The sequence below is a fragment of the Oncorhynchus gorbuscha genome, linkage group LG26, assembly GCF_021184085.1.
Source record: "Oncorhynchus gorbuscha isolate QuinsamMale2020 ecotype Even-year linkage group LG26, OgorEven_v1.0, whole genome shotgun sequence".
Taxonomy (NCBI): domain Eukaryota; kingdom Metazoa; phylum Chordata; class Actinopteri; order Salmoniformes; family Salmonidae; genus Oncorhynchus; species Oncorhynchus gorbuscha.
In genome coordinates, this window is record NC_060198.1 from 23,151,544 (window position 1) to 23,169,061 (window position 17,518).

The window sequence follows — 17,518 nt, forward strand, 5'->3', positions numbered from 1 at the left end:
TGGCCTACCTGGTTAAATAAAGGTGAAATAGAAAATAACTACATAAAATCACACCTTGAACTTGGATACAGAATGAGCACTCAAATTACCAATATTTAAAAGTATTTTTTATTTTAGTAACTTAACATTTGATGAAGAGCAACAAAAGGCACGATTTTCAAATAGAAAAATAGATTCATAAATAGGCCTACATCAATAAATAACCTTGATAAATAAATAAATAAATAAATAAATAAATATATAAGTAGGCCTACATCAATAAATAACGTTGATAAATAAATAAATAAATATATAAGTAGGCCTACATCAATAAATAACGTTGATAAATAAATAAATACATTTATAATATTGCTGTTTGACATTGCACATTGCATGATTGTAGAATAGAAGGCTTTAAAAAATCAAGCTCAATTGTAAAACAAATTAGTAAAAAAAGATCTAGAAGTTCAAATTCATGTTCTGTTGGACCACAGAAGGCTGTCAGAGGTGTGTTTCAGAATGAATTCAAGGGTGTACAGGAGTTCTTTTCGAACCACTTCCCAGGCGCAGTAACTGAAATTCTGTGAAAATAAAAATAAATTGTTAGGGCAATGTAGAGTAATATTATCCTATGTAGAGATATTATCAAAACAATGTGTCTATTTGTTTTCAACCTATATCCTACCTTTTCTTTTAAAACTGCTGCAATGTTCCCAAAGTATGTCTTCAGGCCCTCTGCCCTGATGGGATAATCACTTGTATCCACACTGCTCATCTGCCAGAAAGGAAGAAAGAGGCAGGCGATGAATAATAATTCAAATGCATCCATTATAGTGTATTTGCTTGTACCCTACTTTTAGGACAACCGCGATGTTCCTAAAGTAGGTATTCAGCACCTTTGCCCTGACTAGATAATCACGTTTATCCACACTCCCCATCATCTGACACAAGAATAAAATAATTAAAATGTCACCATACCACACTTAAACAGTTAAGCTATCTCTATTGGCCTAGGTAGGTACTCACACACTCGCTCTCTTCAATCTGACGGTAGATAATGTTCTGAAAATACTCCAACTTCTGTTGGTCCCACATTGTCGGCAGTTCGTCAGTTCCGAACAACGTGTCGATGTTCTTCAATGTCTCATAAATAGCCTTAGCAGCACTGCTGCTCAACTGAAACGGACAACAACAATAATTTCAATTAACATAAATGGCCGTGTAAAGTGTTCTACTTTCTAATCCTAACGGTTGCAAATACTCTTTCATGCTGTAAAGAACTCTTGAATATGCTCGCTTGCCCTTACCTGTGGCGCCCCGGAGGTTGCAAATGAGGTGGCTGGGAATGCCATGAAGACATTCTCTTGCAGGCACTCCAGAGGAAAATGACCCCCCTGAAAGAAAGAGAAAACACATTTCTCATGTTGAGCTCTTCAGTTAAACATAGTTGGAGAATACATCTCAAAACAAAAGTAATTTAAAAAATGTACCATGTCTCTCAGTAGGTTGTGGGTTGTTCGCACCAGCTGTCCTTGTAGCTGGCAAGGCATGGGCATCGAGAACACTTGCACGAGGCAGAGGAAGGCGCTCATCCAAGTGATAGTCTGAATTGCCATTCTTATGGTAGTTAGATGATCTGCAACAGATGGTCATTGTTAGTGAGTGGTCCTTCTGTAGCTCAGTTGGTAGAGCATGGTGCTTGTAACGCCAGGGTAGTGGGTTCGATTCCCGGGACCACCCATACGTAGAATGTATGCACACATGACTGTAAGTCGCTTTGGATAAAAGCGTCTGCTAAATGGCATATATTATTATTATTATTAGTTGAATATAATCCTGAAAATAATTAATTAATTGAAGCCTGAAGCAATGATCAAATGATAGCATGTTGTTGACTTACCTGTTGCCAGTATATTGCAAATTTCCTCCAGTCAGAATTTGGTTTGTGTTCTGATCCCATATCTGCGGATTATCTTAAATAGTGAGGCTTGAATGGATGTACAAAAAGTGAAAGGGTGTCTCTCTAAATTAAGAGTTGATATGAATGAATTTGGGAAAGTTTTGCCTCGTGAACCGCAAGACCGGATTTCTCTTTTCGTGTGCTCCACTTCCCTCTCATCATGTTTCGAGTTTTCCTTCATAGGAGGAACATTGTCCTAAGTATGTTAAAAAAATGAACTCATAGGCTTAAAGGAGAATGGAGAAGGAGAGAGAGAGGGAGAGGGGGAGAGAGAGAGAGAATCGACCCCTCAACTTTACAATGAATGCAGTAGACCTCTATATGTTTTTATAAACACGATTATTAAACTAATAGCACTTTTATGGACTAAGGGAAGGCCTTCTACCATGTTTGTTTGTTAATCACAAAACTGCTATTGTATTGTTTGTTTGCTTCTCTCGGTGTGTGTGTGTGTGTGTGTGTGTGTGTGTGTGTGTGTGTGTGTGTGTGTGTGTGTGTGTGTGTGTGTGTCTGCGTGCGTGCGTGCGTGCGTGCGTGCGAGTGTATGTGACAGAGGGAGTGAGAGATGCTGATTTAATATTGATCTCGTTCTGTTTGCATCTTCTGTCTCTAATCCCATTCATGTCGATACATTTCAATTAAACTGTTGATAATAACTGATGATCAAATACAAATCAACCAGCATTTTATGACGTCTGTATCTGAAGAATCAGGCTAACATTACCATTTGACTATTTATTACCGACGAGAGACTATATAAACTAATGTGCTCTGTTGTGGTAACATTATCGTAAGATTAGTAGAAAAATACCTAAATCCTAATTCCTAAAAACACTTAGTTTCATCGTCTTGGATATGTTGAGATAAAGGGGCAATTTCTGCGATTTCTACATCCAATTTTGGACTTTTAAATGAATGATAGACAGGCTACCTATTGACTCTTGGAGAATAAATCACTTTTAAAGGCCTAATGTGCTCAGTTTACCTCTCTTACCTCAAAAGAACCCAAAATGTACTTTTTTTATGACATTGTTTGAAACAATATACATCTAAACAAACACTGTGTAACTTGAAAATGTATTTGAAACTATAATGTTGATCTCTTGGATGGTCATTACTTGAATCAATAGCTCTCTGACAGCGGTTACTTTTCTCGAACCAGAATAGTGGTTGAGTGACCACTATGGTGTTTAATTTAACTGTAGATTGCCTATAAACAACTAAATGCATTAAAGCCTGAATGGATGAATAAATGGATGACTGGATATATAAATGAATGAGGAAAAAAACAATATAATAATAGATGAATGTATTTTGTCAATTAATAGTGTTATAAAAAATATTACAAATCCTTCACAAATAAATAAAACAGTCAGTCAGTAAAAATATCATCCATCTATCTATTAGCCAGCCTCAAGGACATCCAATCTCCAATGATGATTATGAGGTTGTCCATCAGATCGCTTCTTCCTCACCGCTTGACTCTGCAGTTGACTTCATCACAGCTTGACCATGGGGTCAAGGAATTTTTTTAAACTGCACCAGTTTGTAGCGAAGCTCCTCTCCCACGATCTCACCTGCTCATACGCTGTGTTCCTGGAGCGCATACAAGACATGCATTTTTTTCAGTCAACTCAACCACAACAGGTGCTGCGCCAACGCATCCGACGACACACAAAAACGGCGCTTGGAAGTTCCAAGTTTCAGCGAAATTCCTCCGATTTGTGGTGATCTAGAACTTTTCCTCCGATTAATTTAGCCTATTTTCGAGTGCATTTGATATTGTAAACCTTCTGTTTCAAGATTGTGTTCAGCTTGTTGAAATACGTTTCCAGAGACCCTTTGCCTGAAGTCACTGACCCTCCATCTCCAGAGGATGCCCCAACACCACACCCGACCTGAAGACAATATAAAATGGTTGTGAGTGAATTAGTTCCGTCTTAAGAAAAGTACAGAAAAAAAATATATCGCTTAGATTAAATCACAAAATAAAGACCTATGCCAATTATTGTCTGCCCCCCAAATATAACTTAGGCTACAACTTACGCATCCCTCCAATTTCTTAACTTAACTAAGTCATCTGTTTTTGAACAGGTTCAGTGTTTCTTTGTTCCATGTGAAAGGAGTCAGGCTGTTAAATACAATAAATTGAGGTCTAATCATGAGATATATTGAGCATCAAATTGTACACATCAAATAGTGGACAGGTGCAAAAATGTGTGTGCTAGTGCATGAATTGCGTCCACATGCACATTTCAGATGCTGGGGTGTATAAGCAGAACAGAACAGAGTCAGGTAGATACTCAACCATTTCAAGGCTAGCATGAATATTTGAATTTTTCGTCGCTCGGAGAGACTAGCAGGCCTGCAAGAATAAACCAATTTACCAATGTGTTGTGATAACATTATCGTAGGTTAATCATTTTTGAAATCCTCATGAGTTTAGTTCAACGACCGTCTTACCTCATCAGAAGCCAAAATAAGAAATGTTCATGACATTGTTTGAAACCATGTAAATGTTTTAAAAAAACACAAAAAAACACGGTACAGCTTCCAAATGTAGTTCAAACTAGCCCGTAGCTTTAATCTCGTAGATGGACATTCCTTTCATCCTTAGTATTTTGACAATGATTACTACTAACAACCAGTGGCGACCGGTTTTCCGAGCGTGCCCCACCTGTTTAACCACAACAACAACAAAAATTAACATTTGATTAACTTTTTTGTAGTTGCCTGTTTTACTTGTTATTTAGGTATTAATACGTTTCACATATCAGTATGTAAAGAATGTAAAAAAACAACAACAACAATAATTGAGTTAATAAAGCTGCATACAAACATGTTCTCTTTTTTTGCTTTCTTGAGTAAGGCATTCCAAAATGCATTCCAAAATGCAGGTATTTTAGCCTTGCTCGGTCATTTCAGTGGTGTTGTGGCAGCCAGCCACAAACAAACACTACACAAGAAGTTGGAAATTGCAAATTCAGCAATGAGTGGTTTGGAAGGAATCTGTGGCTATCTGCAAGCATTTCAAAGCAGTTACTAGCCTGCTATTCGGTGGAGTGGGTGTGTGGTAAATCTGGGTTTCACGTTCTCTTTTCCACGTTTAAAGGGATAAACATTCAACATTGGCCATGCTTTCAATCCAGCACGACTTCTGCAGTGTTTTCAGAAAAACTGGAAACTCTGAACTGTGAAATGTCAGACTTCAGTGCGTTCAAGACAACTCGAAACTCTGAAAAAAACGATCTCTGCCTGGGAAAATACGTTTTGAACGGTCATCTAACTCAAGATTGCAAGTTGGGAACTCGGGCCTCTGACGAGGGCTCCGATGTGAAGATTACTGACGTCATGTTAAGACTGTTTTCCCAGTTTTCTTGAAAGCAGCATAAATCCAAACAATTCCAGACTTGAATGACTTTGAATTTGCCCTCTAAGGACCGCTGCGCTACCTTCCTGTTCAAGTGAGCACAGCACAACAAGGTGTGTTAAAAAATGTACTGTATGCTTCTGCATAAAAAATGTAACATGCCATGGAGATATGTATACTGTAGCTAATAAAGTAATACTATGTGTATATTGTTTAGTATGCTGTTAGTAGGTCATGTTTATTTTTGTATTTTTGTATATATTTTTTAATTAATTTAATTTTAATTTTAATTAACCAGGTTGGCTAGTTGAGAACCAGTTCTCATTTGCAACTGCGACCTGGCCAAGATAAAGCAAAGCAGTTCGACACACACAACAACACAGAGTTACACATGGAATAAACAAACATACAGTCAATAATAAAGTAGAAAAATCATATACAGCATGTGCAAATGAGGTAGGATAAGAAAGGTAAGGCAATAAATAGGCCATGGTGGCAAAGTAATTACAATATAGCAATTAAACACTGGAATGGTAGAATGTGCAGAAGATGAATGTGCAAGTAGAGATACTGGGGTGCAAAGGAGCAAGATAAATAAATACAGTATGGGGATGAGATAGATGGGCTATTTCCAGATGAGCTATGTACATGTGCAGTGATCTGTGAGCTGCTCTGACAGCTGGTGCTTAAAGCTAGTGAGGGAGGTAAGAGTCTCCAGCTTTAGTGATTTTAGCAGTTCGTTCCAGTCATTGGCTGCAGAGAACTGGAAGGAGAGGCGGCCAAAGGAAGAATTGGCTTTGAGGGTGACCAGTGAGATATACCTGCTGGAGCGCGTGATATGGGTGGGTGCTGCTGTGGTGACAAGTGAGCTGAGACAAGGCGGGGCTTTACCTAGCAGAGACTTGTAGATGACCTGGAGTCAGTGGGTTTGGCGATGAGTATGAAGCGAGGGCCAGCCAACGAGAGCATACAGGTCGCAGTGGTGGGTAGTATATGGGGATTTGGTGACAAAATGGATGGCACTGTGATAGACTGTATCCAATTTGTTGAGTAGAGCGTTGGAGGCTATTTTGTAAATGTCATCACCGAAGTCGAGGATCGGTAGGATGGTAAGTTTTACGAGGGTATGTTTGCAACATGAATGAAGGATGCTTTGTTGCGGAATAGGAAGCCAATTCTAGATTTCATTTTGGATTGGAGATGTTCAATGTTAGTCTGGAAGGAGAGTTTACAGTCTAACCAGACACCTAGGTATATGTAGTTGTCCACATATTCTAAGTCAGAACCGTCCAGAGTAGTGATGCTGGACAGGCGGGCAGGTGCGGGCAGCGATCGATTGAAGAGCATGCTTTTAGTTTTACTTGCATTTAAGAGCAGTTGGAGGCCACGGAGGTTAGTTAGCACAGTGTCCAAAGAAGGGCCAGAGGTATACAGAACTATGTCGTCCGCGTAGAGGTGTATCAAAGAATCACTCGCAGCAAGAGAGGCATCATTGATGTATACAGAGAAGGGAGTCGGCCCAAGAATTGAACACTGTGGCACCCCCATAGAGACTGCCAGATGTCTGGACAACAGGCCCTCCGATTTGACATACTGAACTCTCAGAGAAGTATCAGAGAAGTAGTTGGTGAACCAGGCGTGGCAATCATTTGGGAAACCAAGGCTGTCGAGTCTGCCAATAAGAATGTTGTGATTGACAGAGTTGAAAGCCTTAGCCAGGTCGATGAATACGGATGCACAGTAATGTCTCTTATCGACTGCGGTTATGATATCATTTATGACCTTGAGCGTGTCTGAGGTGTATCCATGACCAGCTCTGATACCAGATTGCATAGGGGAGAAGGTGCGGTGGGATTATAAATGATTGGTGATCTGTTTGTTAACTTGGCTTTCGAAGACCTTAGAAAGGCAGGGTAGAATAGATATAGATAGGTCTGTAGTAGTTCGGGTCTAGATTGTCTCCCCCTTTGAAGAGGGGGATGACCGCGGCAGCTTTCCAATCTATGGGAATCTCAGACGATACGAAATAGGGGTTGAACAGGTTAGTAATAGGAGTTGCAACAATTTTGGCAGATCATTTTAGAAAGAGAGGCTCCAGACTGTCTAGCCCAACTGATTTGCAGGGGTCCAGATTTTGCAGCTCTTTCAGAACATCAGCTATTTGGATTTGGGTGAAGGAGAAGTGGGGGAGGTTTGGGCGAGTTGCTGTGGGGAGCGCAGGGCTGTTGACCGGGATAGGGGTAGCCAGGTGGAAAGCATGGCCAGCCGTAGAAAAAGGCCTATTGAAATTCTCAATTATAGTGGAGGAGGTGCTCTATTCTCCATGGACTTTACAGTGTACCAGAACTTTTTGAGTTTGTGCTACAGGATGAACATTTCTGCTTGAAAATGCTACCCCTAGCTTTCCTAACTGCCTGTGTATATATTAACTTCCCTGAAAAATTGCATATCACGGGGGCTGTTCGATGCTAATGCAGAACTCCACAGGATGTTTTTGTGCTGGTCAAGGGCTGTCATGTTTTGTCATATATTGTCATGTCTTGTCCTTGTGCTTTCCCTTCTGTTCGTTTCCCCCTGCTGGTCTTATTAGGTTCTTTCCCTCTTTCTATCCCTCTCTCTCCCCCTCCCTCTCTCCCTCTCTCGCTCTCTCTCTCTCTATCGTTCCGTTCCTGCTCCCAGCTGTTCCTCATTCTCCTAACTACCTCATTTACTCTTTCACACCTGTCCCCTATTTTGCCCTCTGATTAGAGTCCCTATTTCTCCCTCTGTTTTCCGCTTCTGTCCTTGTCGGATCATTGTTTGATGTTTGCTGTGCTGTGTTCTTGTTCCGTCGTGTTTTTGCCTTCTTCTGATGCTGCGTGTGAGCAGGTGTCTATGTCAGCTACGGCCTGTGCCTTCCCGAAGCGACCTGCAGTCTGTGGTCGCGTCTCCAGTCGTTCCTCTCTACTGACGAGAGGATTTCAGTTTTCCTGTTTGTATTTTCCTGAGATAATTTCCAGGATTATCGTTTTTGTTAAAGACTGGAATAAAGACTCTGTTTCTGTTAAGTCGCTTTTGGATCCTCATTCACCAGCATAACAGAAAGATCCGACCAAGAATGGACCCAGCGACTACGGATTCTCTCTACTCTACTGTCGAGTTCCAGGGAGCGATGCTCGGCAGACACGAGCAGGAATTGTCTGCTGCTCGGCATGGCGTTGAGACCCTGGCCGCTCAGGTCTCCGACCTCTCAGGACAGTTTCAGAGTCTTCGTCTCGTGACACCAGCTACTTCCTGGTCTTCCGAGTCTCCGGAACCTAGGGTTAATAACCCACCATGTTACTCTGGGCTCATTCTGCCAAGTTAGCTGGCCACCCTGGCGTTCGGGGTACGCTTGCTTCTATTCGCCAGCGGTTTTGGTGGCCTACTCAGGAGCGTGACACGCGCTGTTTTGTGGCTGCTTGTTCGGACTGCGCGCAGAATAAGTCCGGTAACTTTTTTTCTGCTTCTGCTCCTGGTCTTGCTGGGTCTCAGTCTGTCCCCAGCCACCGCATCTCTCCTGCCCTTGCTGTGTCTCAGTCTGTCCCCTGCCACCGCATCTCTCCTGGTTCTGCTCCTGCACTTGCTGTGTCTCAGTCTGTCCACAGCCACCGCCTCTCTCCTGTTCCTGGTCTTAGCCTTGCTGTGTCTCAGTCTGTCCCTAGTTGTTACTCTCCTGGCCTGTTTGGTCCTGATTGCTCTAACGCTTACAGTTCTCTACCCGTGTCTCATTTTTATAAGAGTAATAGCCCTAGATTCCCTCTTCATCGTCTCCCGTTACGGTCCTGAGGAGAGGAGTTGGGTTCTTTCTCGGGACGTGCTGGACCGTTTGTTGATCTATGATTTCCTCCGTTGCCGCCAGGGTTCCTCCTCGAGTGCGCCAGGAGGCGCTCGGTGAGTGGGGGGGTACTGTCATGTTTTGTCATATATTGTCATGTCTTGTCCTTGTGCTTTCCCTTCTGTTCGTTTCCCCCTGCTGGTCTTATTAGGTTCTTTCCCTCTTTCTATCCCTCTCTCTCCCCCTCCCTCTCTCCCTCTCTCGCTCTCTCTCTCTCTATCGTTCCGTTCCTGCTCCCAGCTGTTCCTCATTCTCCTAACTACCTCATTTACTCTTTCACACCTGTCCCCTATTTTGCCCTCTGATTAGAGTCCCTATTTCTCCCTCTGTTTTCCGCTTCTGTCCTTGTCGGATCATTGTTTGATGTTTGCTGTGCTGTGTTCTTGTTCCGTCGTGTTTTTGCCTTCTTCTGATGCTGCGTGTGAGCAGGTGTCTATGTCAGCTACGGCCTGTGCCTTCCCGAAGCGACCTGCAGTCTGTGGTCGCGTCTCCAGTCGTTCCTCTCTACTGACGAGAGGATTTCAGTTTTCCTGTTTGTATTTTCCTGAGATAATTTCCAGGATTATCGTTTTTGTTAAAGACTGGAATAAAGACTCTGTTTCTGTTAAGTCGCTTTTGGGTCCTCATTCACCAGCATAACAAGGGCAGTCAGGTCTGGAGAGAACCAAAGGCTATATCTGTTCCTGGTTCTTAATTTTTTGAATTGGGCATGCTTATTTAAGATGGTGAGGAAGGCACATTTAAAGAATAACCAGGCATCCTCTACTGACGGGATGAGGTCAATATCCTTCCAAGATACCAGGGCCAGGTCGATTAGAAAGCTAGCTGAAGTGTTTTAGTGAGCGTTTGACAGTGATGAGGGGTGGTCGGTCGTTAGCAGACCCATTACGGATGCAGGCAATGAGGCAGTGATCGCTGAGATCTTGGTTGAAAACAGCAGAGGTGTATTTGGAGGGCAAGTTGGTTAGGATGATATCTATGAGGGTGCCCATGTTTACGGATTTGGGGTTGTACCTGGTGGGTTCATTAATAATTTGTCTGAGATTGAGGGCATCGAGCTTAGATTGTGGGCATCATGCTTAGATGCTTAACACCCCGGATGGCCGGGTATGGTAGGATGTGAGTACATTGGAGGTAAACCTAGGCATTAAGTAATGATGAGAGAGATATTGTCTCTAGAGACGGTTAAACCAGGTGATGTCACCACATATGTGGGAGGTGGAACTAAATAGTAAGTTAAGGCATATTGAGCAGGGCTAGAGGCTCTTCTGTGAAATAAGACAATAATCACAAACCAGGACAGTAATGGACAAGGGCTATCTGTAACACTTTACTGGGAGGCTTGGCAGAGGTAGACATGCTTGATTTGATTTGGGTAATTAATGTTAGTGGAGGGTGAGCTGCACACGGCGGACTTCCTGCTAGGGTAGACCACCTCAGTGCTAACAGTAGAACTCTGGTACATAGGAATATGATTGCTGCATACAATAGCTGTAGGATCATTCAGGGCAGTAAGAGCGACATACTTACATGTTGTCTTCCAATACCCCTGGGATAATATACATTTGCTGAAGCATTATGATAACTCAGCAACACAATGGTAGGGATTAAATGAGCTGGGCTTTGGTTAGTGAATTCACTGTGCACCTTTTCAGTCTATTCTGTGGATATTGTTCCTATTACGTTATTGATTGAGGAACACAATTTCATAGATGGGTTGGAACCATAGAATTAGGAATTCTAATAATGTAATAGTATCTCCATGGAATGAATGAAAGTTGTACAGGTGCTCAAAGTACACTGTTCAAAACAGGCCGCCCTGTCCAGTGATAAAACACACTTCATTGAATTAATTATTTTTTAATATACAGTTGAAGTCGGAAGTTTACAGACACTTAGATTGGAGTCATTAAAACTAGTTTTTCAACCAGTCCACAAATTTATTGTTAGCAATCTATAGTTTTGGAAAGTCAGTTAGGCCATCTACTTTGTGCATGACACAAGTCATTTTTTCCAACAATTGTTAACAGGCAGATTATTTCACTTATAATTAATTGTATCACAATTCCAGTGGGTCAGAAGTTTACATACACTAAGTTGACTGAGCCTGTAAACAGCTTGAAAAATTCCAGAAAATAATGTCATAGCTTTAGAAGCTTCTGATAGGCTAATTGACATAATTTGAGTCACTTTGAGGTGTACCTGTGGATGTATTTGAAGGCCTACCTGGGAAATTCAAAATAAATCAGCCAAGACCTCAGAAAAAAATTGTCGACCTCCACAAGTCTGGTTCATCCTTGGGAGCAATCTGTTCAAACAATAGTACGCAAGTGTAAACACCATGGGAACATGTAGCGGTCATACCTCTCAGGAAGGAGACGAGTTCTGTCTCCTTGAGATGAACTTACTTTGGTGTGATCAGTGCAAATCAAACCCAGAAGAACAGCAAAGGACCTTGTGAAGATGCTGGAGGAAACAGGTACACAAGTATATATATATCCACAGTAAAACGAGTCCTATATCAACATAAACGAAAGGCCGCTCAGCAAGGAAGAAGCCACTGCTCCAAAACCTCCATAAAAAAGCCGAAGAACACCATTCCGACCGTGAAGAACGTGGGTGGCAGCATTATGTTGTGGGGGTGCTTTGCTGCAGGAGGCACTGGTGTAATTAACAAAATAGATGGCATCATGAGGATGGAAAATGATGTGGATATATTGAAGCAACATCTCAAGACATCAGTCAGGAAGTTACATTTTTCGCAAATGGGTCTTCCAATTGGACAATGACCCCAAGCATACTTCCAAAGTTGTGGCAAAATGGCTTAAAGACAACAAAGTCAAGGTATTGGAGTGGCCATCACAAAGCCCTGACCTCAATTCCATAGAAAATGTGTGGGCAGACCTGAAAGAGCGTGTGCGAGCAAGGAGACCTTACAAACCTGACTCAGTTACACCAGCTCTGTCAGGAGGAATGGGCCAGAATTCACCAAATTCGTTGTGGAAGGCTACCAGAAACATTTGACCCAAGTTAAACAATTTAAAGGCAAGGCTACCAAATAAGAATTGAGTAAACCCACTGGAAATGTGATGAAAGAAATAAAGCTGAAATAAATCATTATCGCTACTATTATTCTGACATTTCACATTCTTAAAATAAGGTGGTGATACTAACAGACCTAAAACAGGGAATTTTTACTTGGGTTAAATGTCAGGAATTGTGAAAAACTGATTTTAAATGTATTTGGCTAAGGTGTATGTAAACATCCGACTTCAACTGTAAATATTGGCTAGGTTATTAGCTATAACAGCCTATACGCGACCTATGCTTTCAAGTGCTAATAACTTTGCGTAAACCGATAAAAAAAGTCGGATAACAATATTGTCAAAGTCTAAATAAAATCCATACTTCTTAAGAAATGTAGCCATATAAGACATTCATTTTGTGGGTTTCCTTCAAAGTTCGTCCGAAATATTGCTCCGCAGCTCCGGAAAGTCCTCTGCTGTACCGCTTCAAATTAAAAGGAATGGGAGAAGTCAGCGTCACTACTCTGATCTTTCTACTTTCATTTTCACAGTGACGTAACCAACGTTCACCCGACAGTTGTCTGCTGGTGATGCAATGTTGACAAGCAACGAGAACATGATTTGTTGGAACTTTCTATTGGTCGTTTTCTTTTCAAGGGGAAAATGAGAAATAATACGTGACTATAGTTCCTTGGTTTAGGCTACGATATCAGGATATTTTTCCTGAATAGTGTTGACAGGTCTATAACCTACTGTTGTGTGTGTGTTTCATGGCGTTGTGCACGTTTTTGAATGACTATGCAAGGTCAACTCTTGGCATTGGTTTATTTCTCCCTTTTTGTGTAGAATATTGGGAATAATTAATAATGTACAAAGCCTGTACAACTGTAAAGATCATATACTGTAAGGAAGTGGTCACCAAAACTATCTTCAAGGCCCTGGAGACCAGCATGTTCCAACCCAGTACGATCACACCTGTTCCATCAGGGTCTTCATAAGATGTCATAGGTGGTTTCATATTGAAATGTCAAATTTGTAGGCTAAAATATGACATGTAAGCCAAATTATTCTGCTGGTCTCACATTTATTCATGAAGCATCTCAGAGTAGGACTGCTGATCAAGGATCAGGACCCCCTCTGTCCATTCATTATAATCTAAAAGGCAAAATGTGTCCTAGATCAGCACTCCTACTCTCAGAGATTATTTGTCAATACGGACCTTGGTGTTACTCGATGGAGCCTTAATTAATAGGCATTATTTATAAAATATGTAATCTTTCCTTGAGTGGTCCAGCCAGAGCCCGGACTCGAACCTGATCAAACATTTCTGGAGAGACCTAAAAATAGCTGTGCAGCGACACTCCCCATCCAACCTGACAGAGCTTGAGAGAATCCGCAGAGAAGAATGGGAGAAATTCCCCAAATGCAGGTGTGCCAAGCTTGTAGCTTCATACGCAAGAAGACTCTCAGCTCGGAGATACGATCTAGCAATCTTTCAGTTACTGGCCCAATGCTCTAACCCCTAGGCTACCTGCCGCCACTGGATGCTTATGTAAATGTTATGTTTTAACTTTAATTGTTAATTTGCAGAAAAAAAATGGAAAAACCTGTTTTTGCTTTGTCATTATGGGGTAGTGTGTAGATTGACGAGGGGGGGGGGGCAACTTCTTATAGCTTGAATCCCGCTAACGGGATCGATATGACAACAGCCAGTGAAAGTGCAGGGCGCCAAATTCAAAACAACAGAAATCTGTCACGGCTCCTCCTCTGCAGTGCAGGGGCGGTTCCTCTTGCAGGCAGAGGAGGGTCGTTAGTAATTGAGTCACCTGGGCTCAAGGTATTTAAACTGTCACTAATCACCTCTCTCTCTCTCTCTCTCTCTCTCTCTCTCTCTCTCTCTCTCTCTCTCTCTCTCTCTCTCTCTCTCTCTCTCCGCTCCTCCAGTTGTGAACCTGTTTTGTTTGTTCTTTTGTAGTTTTGCATAGTTTTCACTCAGTCATTCACACACACAGATTCACGCATCCATGCACTTTACATAAACCTTACATTATGATACTTCCACACCTCATTTATTTTTCTTAGTTTAAAGTTAATAGTTTTGTTTACAATGAAGAGCATTTTTTAATTGGCCTATACCTGTTGTTCGTGTCCTGTCATTTTTGCCACAGGCTATGAGCCGGCCTGTGACAAATCTCATAATGAAAATTCCTCAAACATAGAAGTATTTTACACCATTTTAAAGATAAACTTGTTGTTAATCCCACCACAATGTCCAATTTCAAAAAGGCTTTATGACGAAAGCACACCAAACGATTATGTTAGGTCTGCACCTAATCACAGAAAAACACAGCCATTTTTCCAGCTAAAGGAAATAGCATTATAAATATTCACTTACCTTTGATGATCTTCATCAGAATGCAATCCCAGGAATCCCAGTTCGACAAATGTTTGATTTGTTCGATAAATTCAATTTATGTCCAAATACCTCCTTTTTGTTCGCGTTTAGCCCAGTAATCCAAATTCATGACGCACAGGCCAGGCGAAAAGTAAAAAAGTTCCGTCACAGTCCGTAGAAACATGTCAAACGATGTATAGAATCAATCTTTAGGATGTTTTTAACATAAATCTTCAATGTTTCAACCGGAAAATTCCTTTGTCTGTATAATTGCAATGGAACGCAAGCTACCTCTCGCAAGTGCAATCGTGACCAACTCATGCCACTCTGACTCATTCATATCCCATTCCCCCCTCCACAGTAGAAACATCAAACAAGGTTCTAAAGACTGTTGACATCTAGTGGATGCCTTAGGAAGTGCAATATGACCCCATAGACACTGTATATTCGATAGGCAATGAGTTGAAAAACTACAAACCTCAGATTTCCCCCTTCCTGGTTGGATTTTTTCTCAGGTTTTTGCCTCCCATATTACATTTACATTTTACATTTAAGTCATTTAGCAGACGCTCTTATCCAGAGCGACTTACAAATTGGTGCATTCACCTTATGACATCCAGTGGGACAGTCACTTAACAATAGTGCATCTAAAACTTAGGGGGGGTGGGGTGAGAGGGATTACTTAACCTATCCTAGGTATTCCTTAAAGAGGTGGGGTTTCAGGTGTCTCCGGAAGGTGGTGATTGACTCCGCTGTCCTGGCGTCGTGAGGGAGTTTGTTCCACCATTGGGGGGCCAGGGCAGCGAACAGTTTTGACTGGGCTGAGCGGGAGCTGTACTTCCTCAGTGGTAGGGAGGCGAGCAGGCCAGAGGTGGATGAACGCAGTGCCCTTGTTTGGGTGTAGGGCCTGATCAGAGCCTGGAGGTACTGAGGTGCCGTTCCCCTCACAGCTCCGTAGGCAAGCACCATGGTCTTGTAGCGGATGCGAGCTTCAACTGGAAGCCAGTGGAGAGAACGGAGGAGCGGGGTGACGTGAGAGAACTTGGGAAGGTTGAACACCAGACGGGCTGTGGCGTTCTGGATGAGTTGAAGGGGTTTAATGGCACAGGCAGGGAGCCCAGCCAACAGCGAGTTGCAGTAATCCAGACGGGAGATGACAAGTGCCTGGATTAGGACCTGCGCCGCTTCCTGTGTGAGGCAGGGTCGTACATATGAGTTCTGTTATACTCACAGACATCATTCAAACAGTTTTAGAAACTTTAGAGTGTTTTTCTGTCCATATATACTGATACCATGCATATATTAGCAACTGGGCCTGAGTAGCAGACAGTTTACTCTGGGCACCTTATTCACCCAAGCTACTCAATATTGCCCCCCAGCCATAAGAAGTTATTAATCCATTTGGAAAAAGTCAAGGAGTCTGAATACTTTCCGAATGCACTGTAGATAAACAACAACATATGTTAGTCAGAGCAAGAAAAAAATATTTATGTAACCTTTACTGTATTGTAGTTGACGTGGTCTGTTTTTATTTTATTTGTAGGTTGGATACTTTGAACATCGATGGCTGTTTTAAAGCATTTGAAAAAGTTAACATTGTGACAGATGGGAGCAATAATAAATATTACATGTTGCAATCTTCAGTTGGCTCTTTCCTATATTAAATGGATTTAAAATGTATTATTCTTTGTTGAGAATGTATGTGCAGCTGAAATTTGGCCATTGAATGAATTACCAAAAAAAATACATATTTTAAAAATACATATTTTGTCAATGCAATGTCTAAGTATTATATTGTCAACGTTCATTCAGGTTAGTAAATTAACCAGATTTCAACTTCCGGAAAACATGTATTTTCAAAATTCTGAAAATATATATTCTCAATGTCCAGAAAATACACCTTCTCTACTTTCAACATTCTGAAAATATGTTTTTTAAACGCCCGGAAAATAGTTTTTTTAAATAAAATTTTAAAAAATCATTCAGAACCCAGAATAAACCTAACTTCTTTCAGACTTCTTTTCGAAGTCATGTTGCTTACTAGGTACATTGGGCAGACTTGTCCTACCAAGTTAAGTCACAACAACACTGTCTACCATATGTGACATCGTCAGGCCTAACCAAGGCCATTTTTATTATGCCTACATGTAAATATGTTAGATTAAGGCCATCAGACTGTTAAATAGCCATCACTAGCTGGTCTCCACCCAGTACCCCGCCCTGAGCTTAGTAACTGTCACTAGCCAGCTACCACAAAGGGCTAAGGGTGGCTACTTTGAGGAATTTGTTTAACACTTTTTTTTGCTTACTACATGATTCCATATGTGTTATTTCATAGTTTTGATTTGTTCACAATTATTTTACATTGTAGAAAATCGTACAAATAACGAAAAACCCTTGAATGAGTAGGTGTGTCCAAACTTTTGACTGGTACTGTATATATATACTCCGGACTCCGACATTGCTCGTCCTAATATTTCTATATTTCCTATGTCCATTCTTTTTCTTTCAGATTTGTGTGTATTGTTAGATATTAGTGCACTGGCAGATCTAGGAATACAAGCATTTCGCTACACCCGTTATTACATCTGCTAAATATGTGCATATGCGACCAATTACATTTGATTTGATGAAAAAAAATATTTCAGTATTAAATACATTTCATCATTACAATAACAACCACTTCGTATCAGGTTGCAATAATAAATATAGTATGCAAAGGCCTTCATAAATGCAAAAAAAATAAATGCAGGAAAACATTGTTACATTGTGTTTAGCCTAAATCAATCACATAATTATTCAGTATAAAAAAATGTTTTTACTCCAGAGTTGTGAATACATTGCAACACAATAAATGAATAGATTAAAAAACAAAAATACGCATGTAAATAAATAGTTGAATAAATAGACATAAATAATCTCTACACCACAC

At 41.1% G+C, this 17,518-nt stretch overlaps 1 protein-coding gene across 1 annotated transcript; it reads right to left on the reverse strand.

Annotated features, from left to right (window-relative positions):
* Positions 1-325: 325 nt before the first annotated feature.
* Positions 326-1,605, reverse strand: LOC124016231 (interferon beta-like). Its single transcript, XM_046331788.1, has 5 exons — positions 1,470-1,605; positions 1,287-1,373; positions 1,006-1,155; positions 665-754; positions 326-560 (listed from the first exon to the last, which is right to left on the reverse strand). Exons 1-5 carry the CDS (start codon positions 1,593-1,595, stop codon positions 453-455), a joined length of 561 nt encoding a protein of 186 aa, XP_046187744.1. The 5' UTR covers positions 1,596-1,605; the 3' UTR covers positions 326-452.
* Between the last annotated feature and the right edge of the window lie 15,913 nt (positions 1,606-17,518).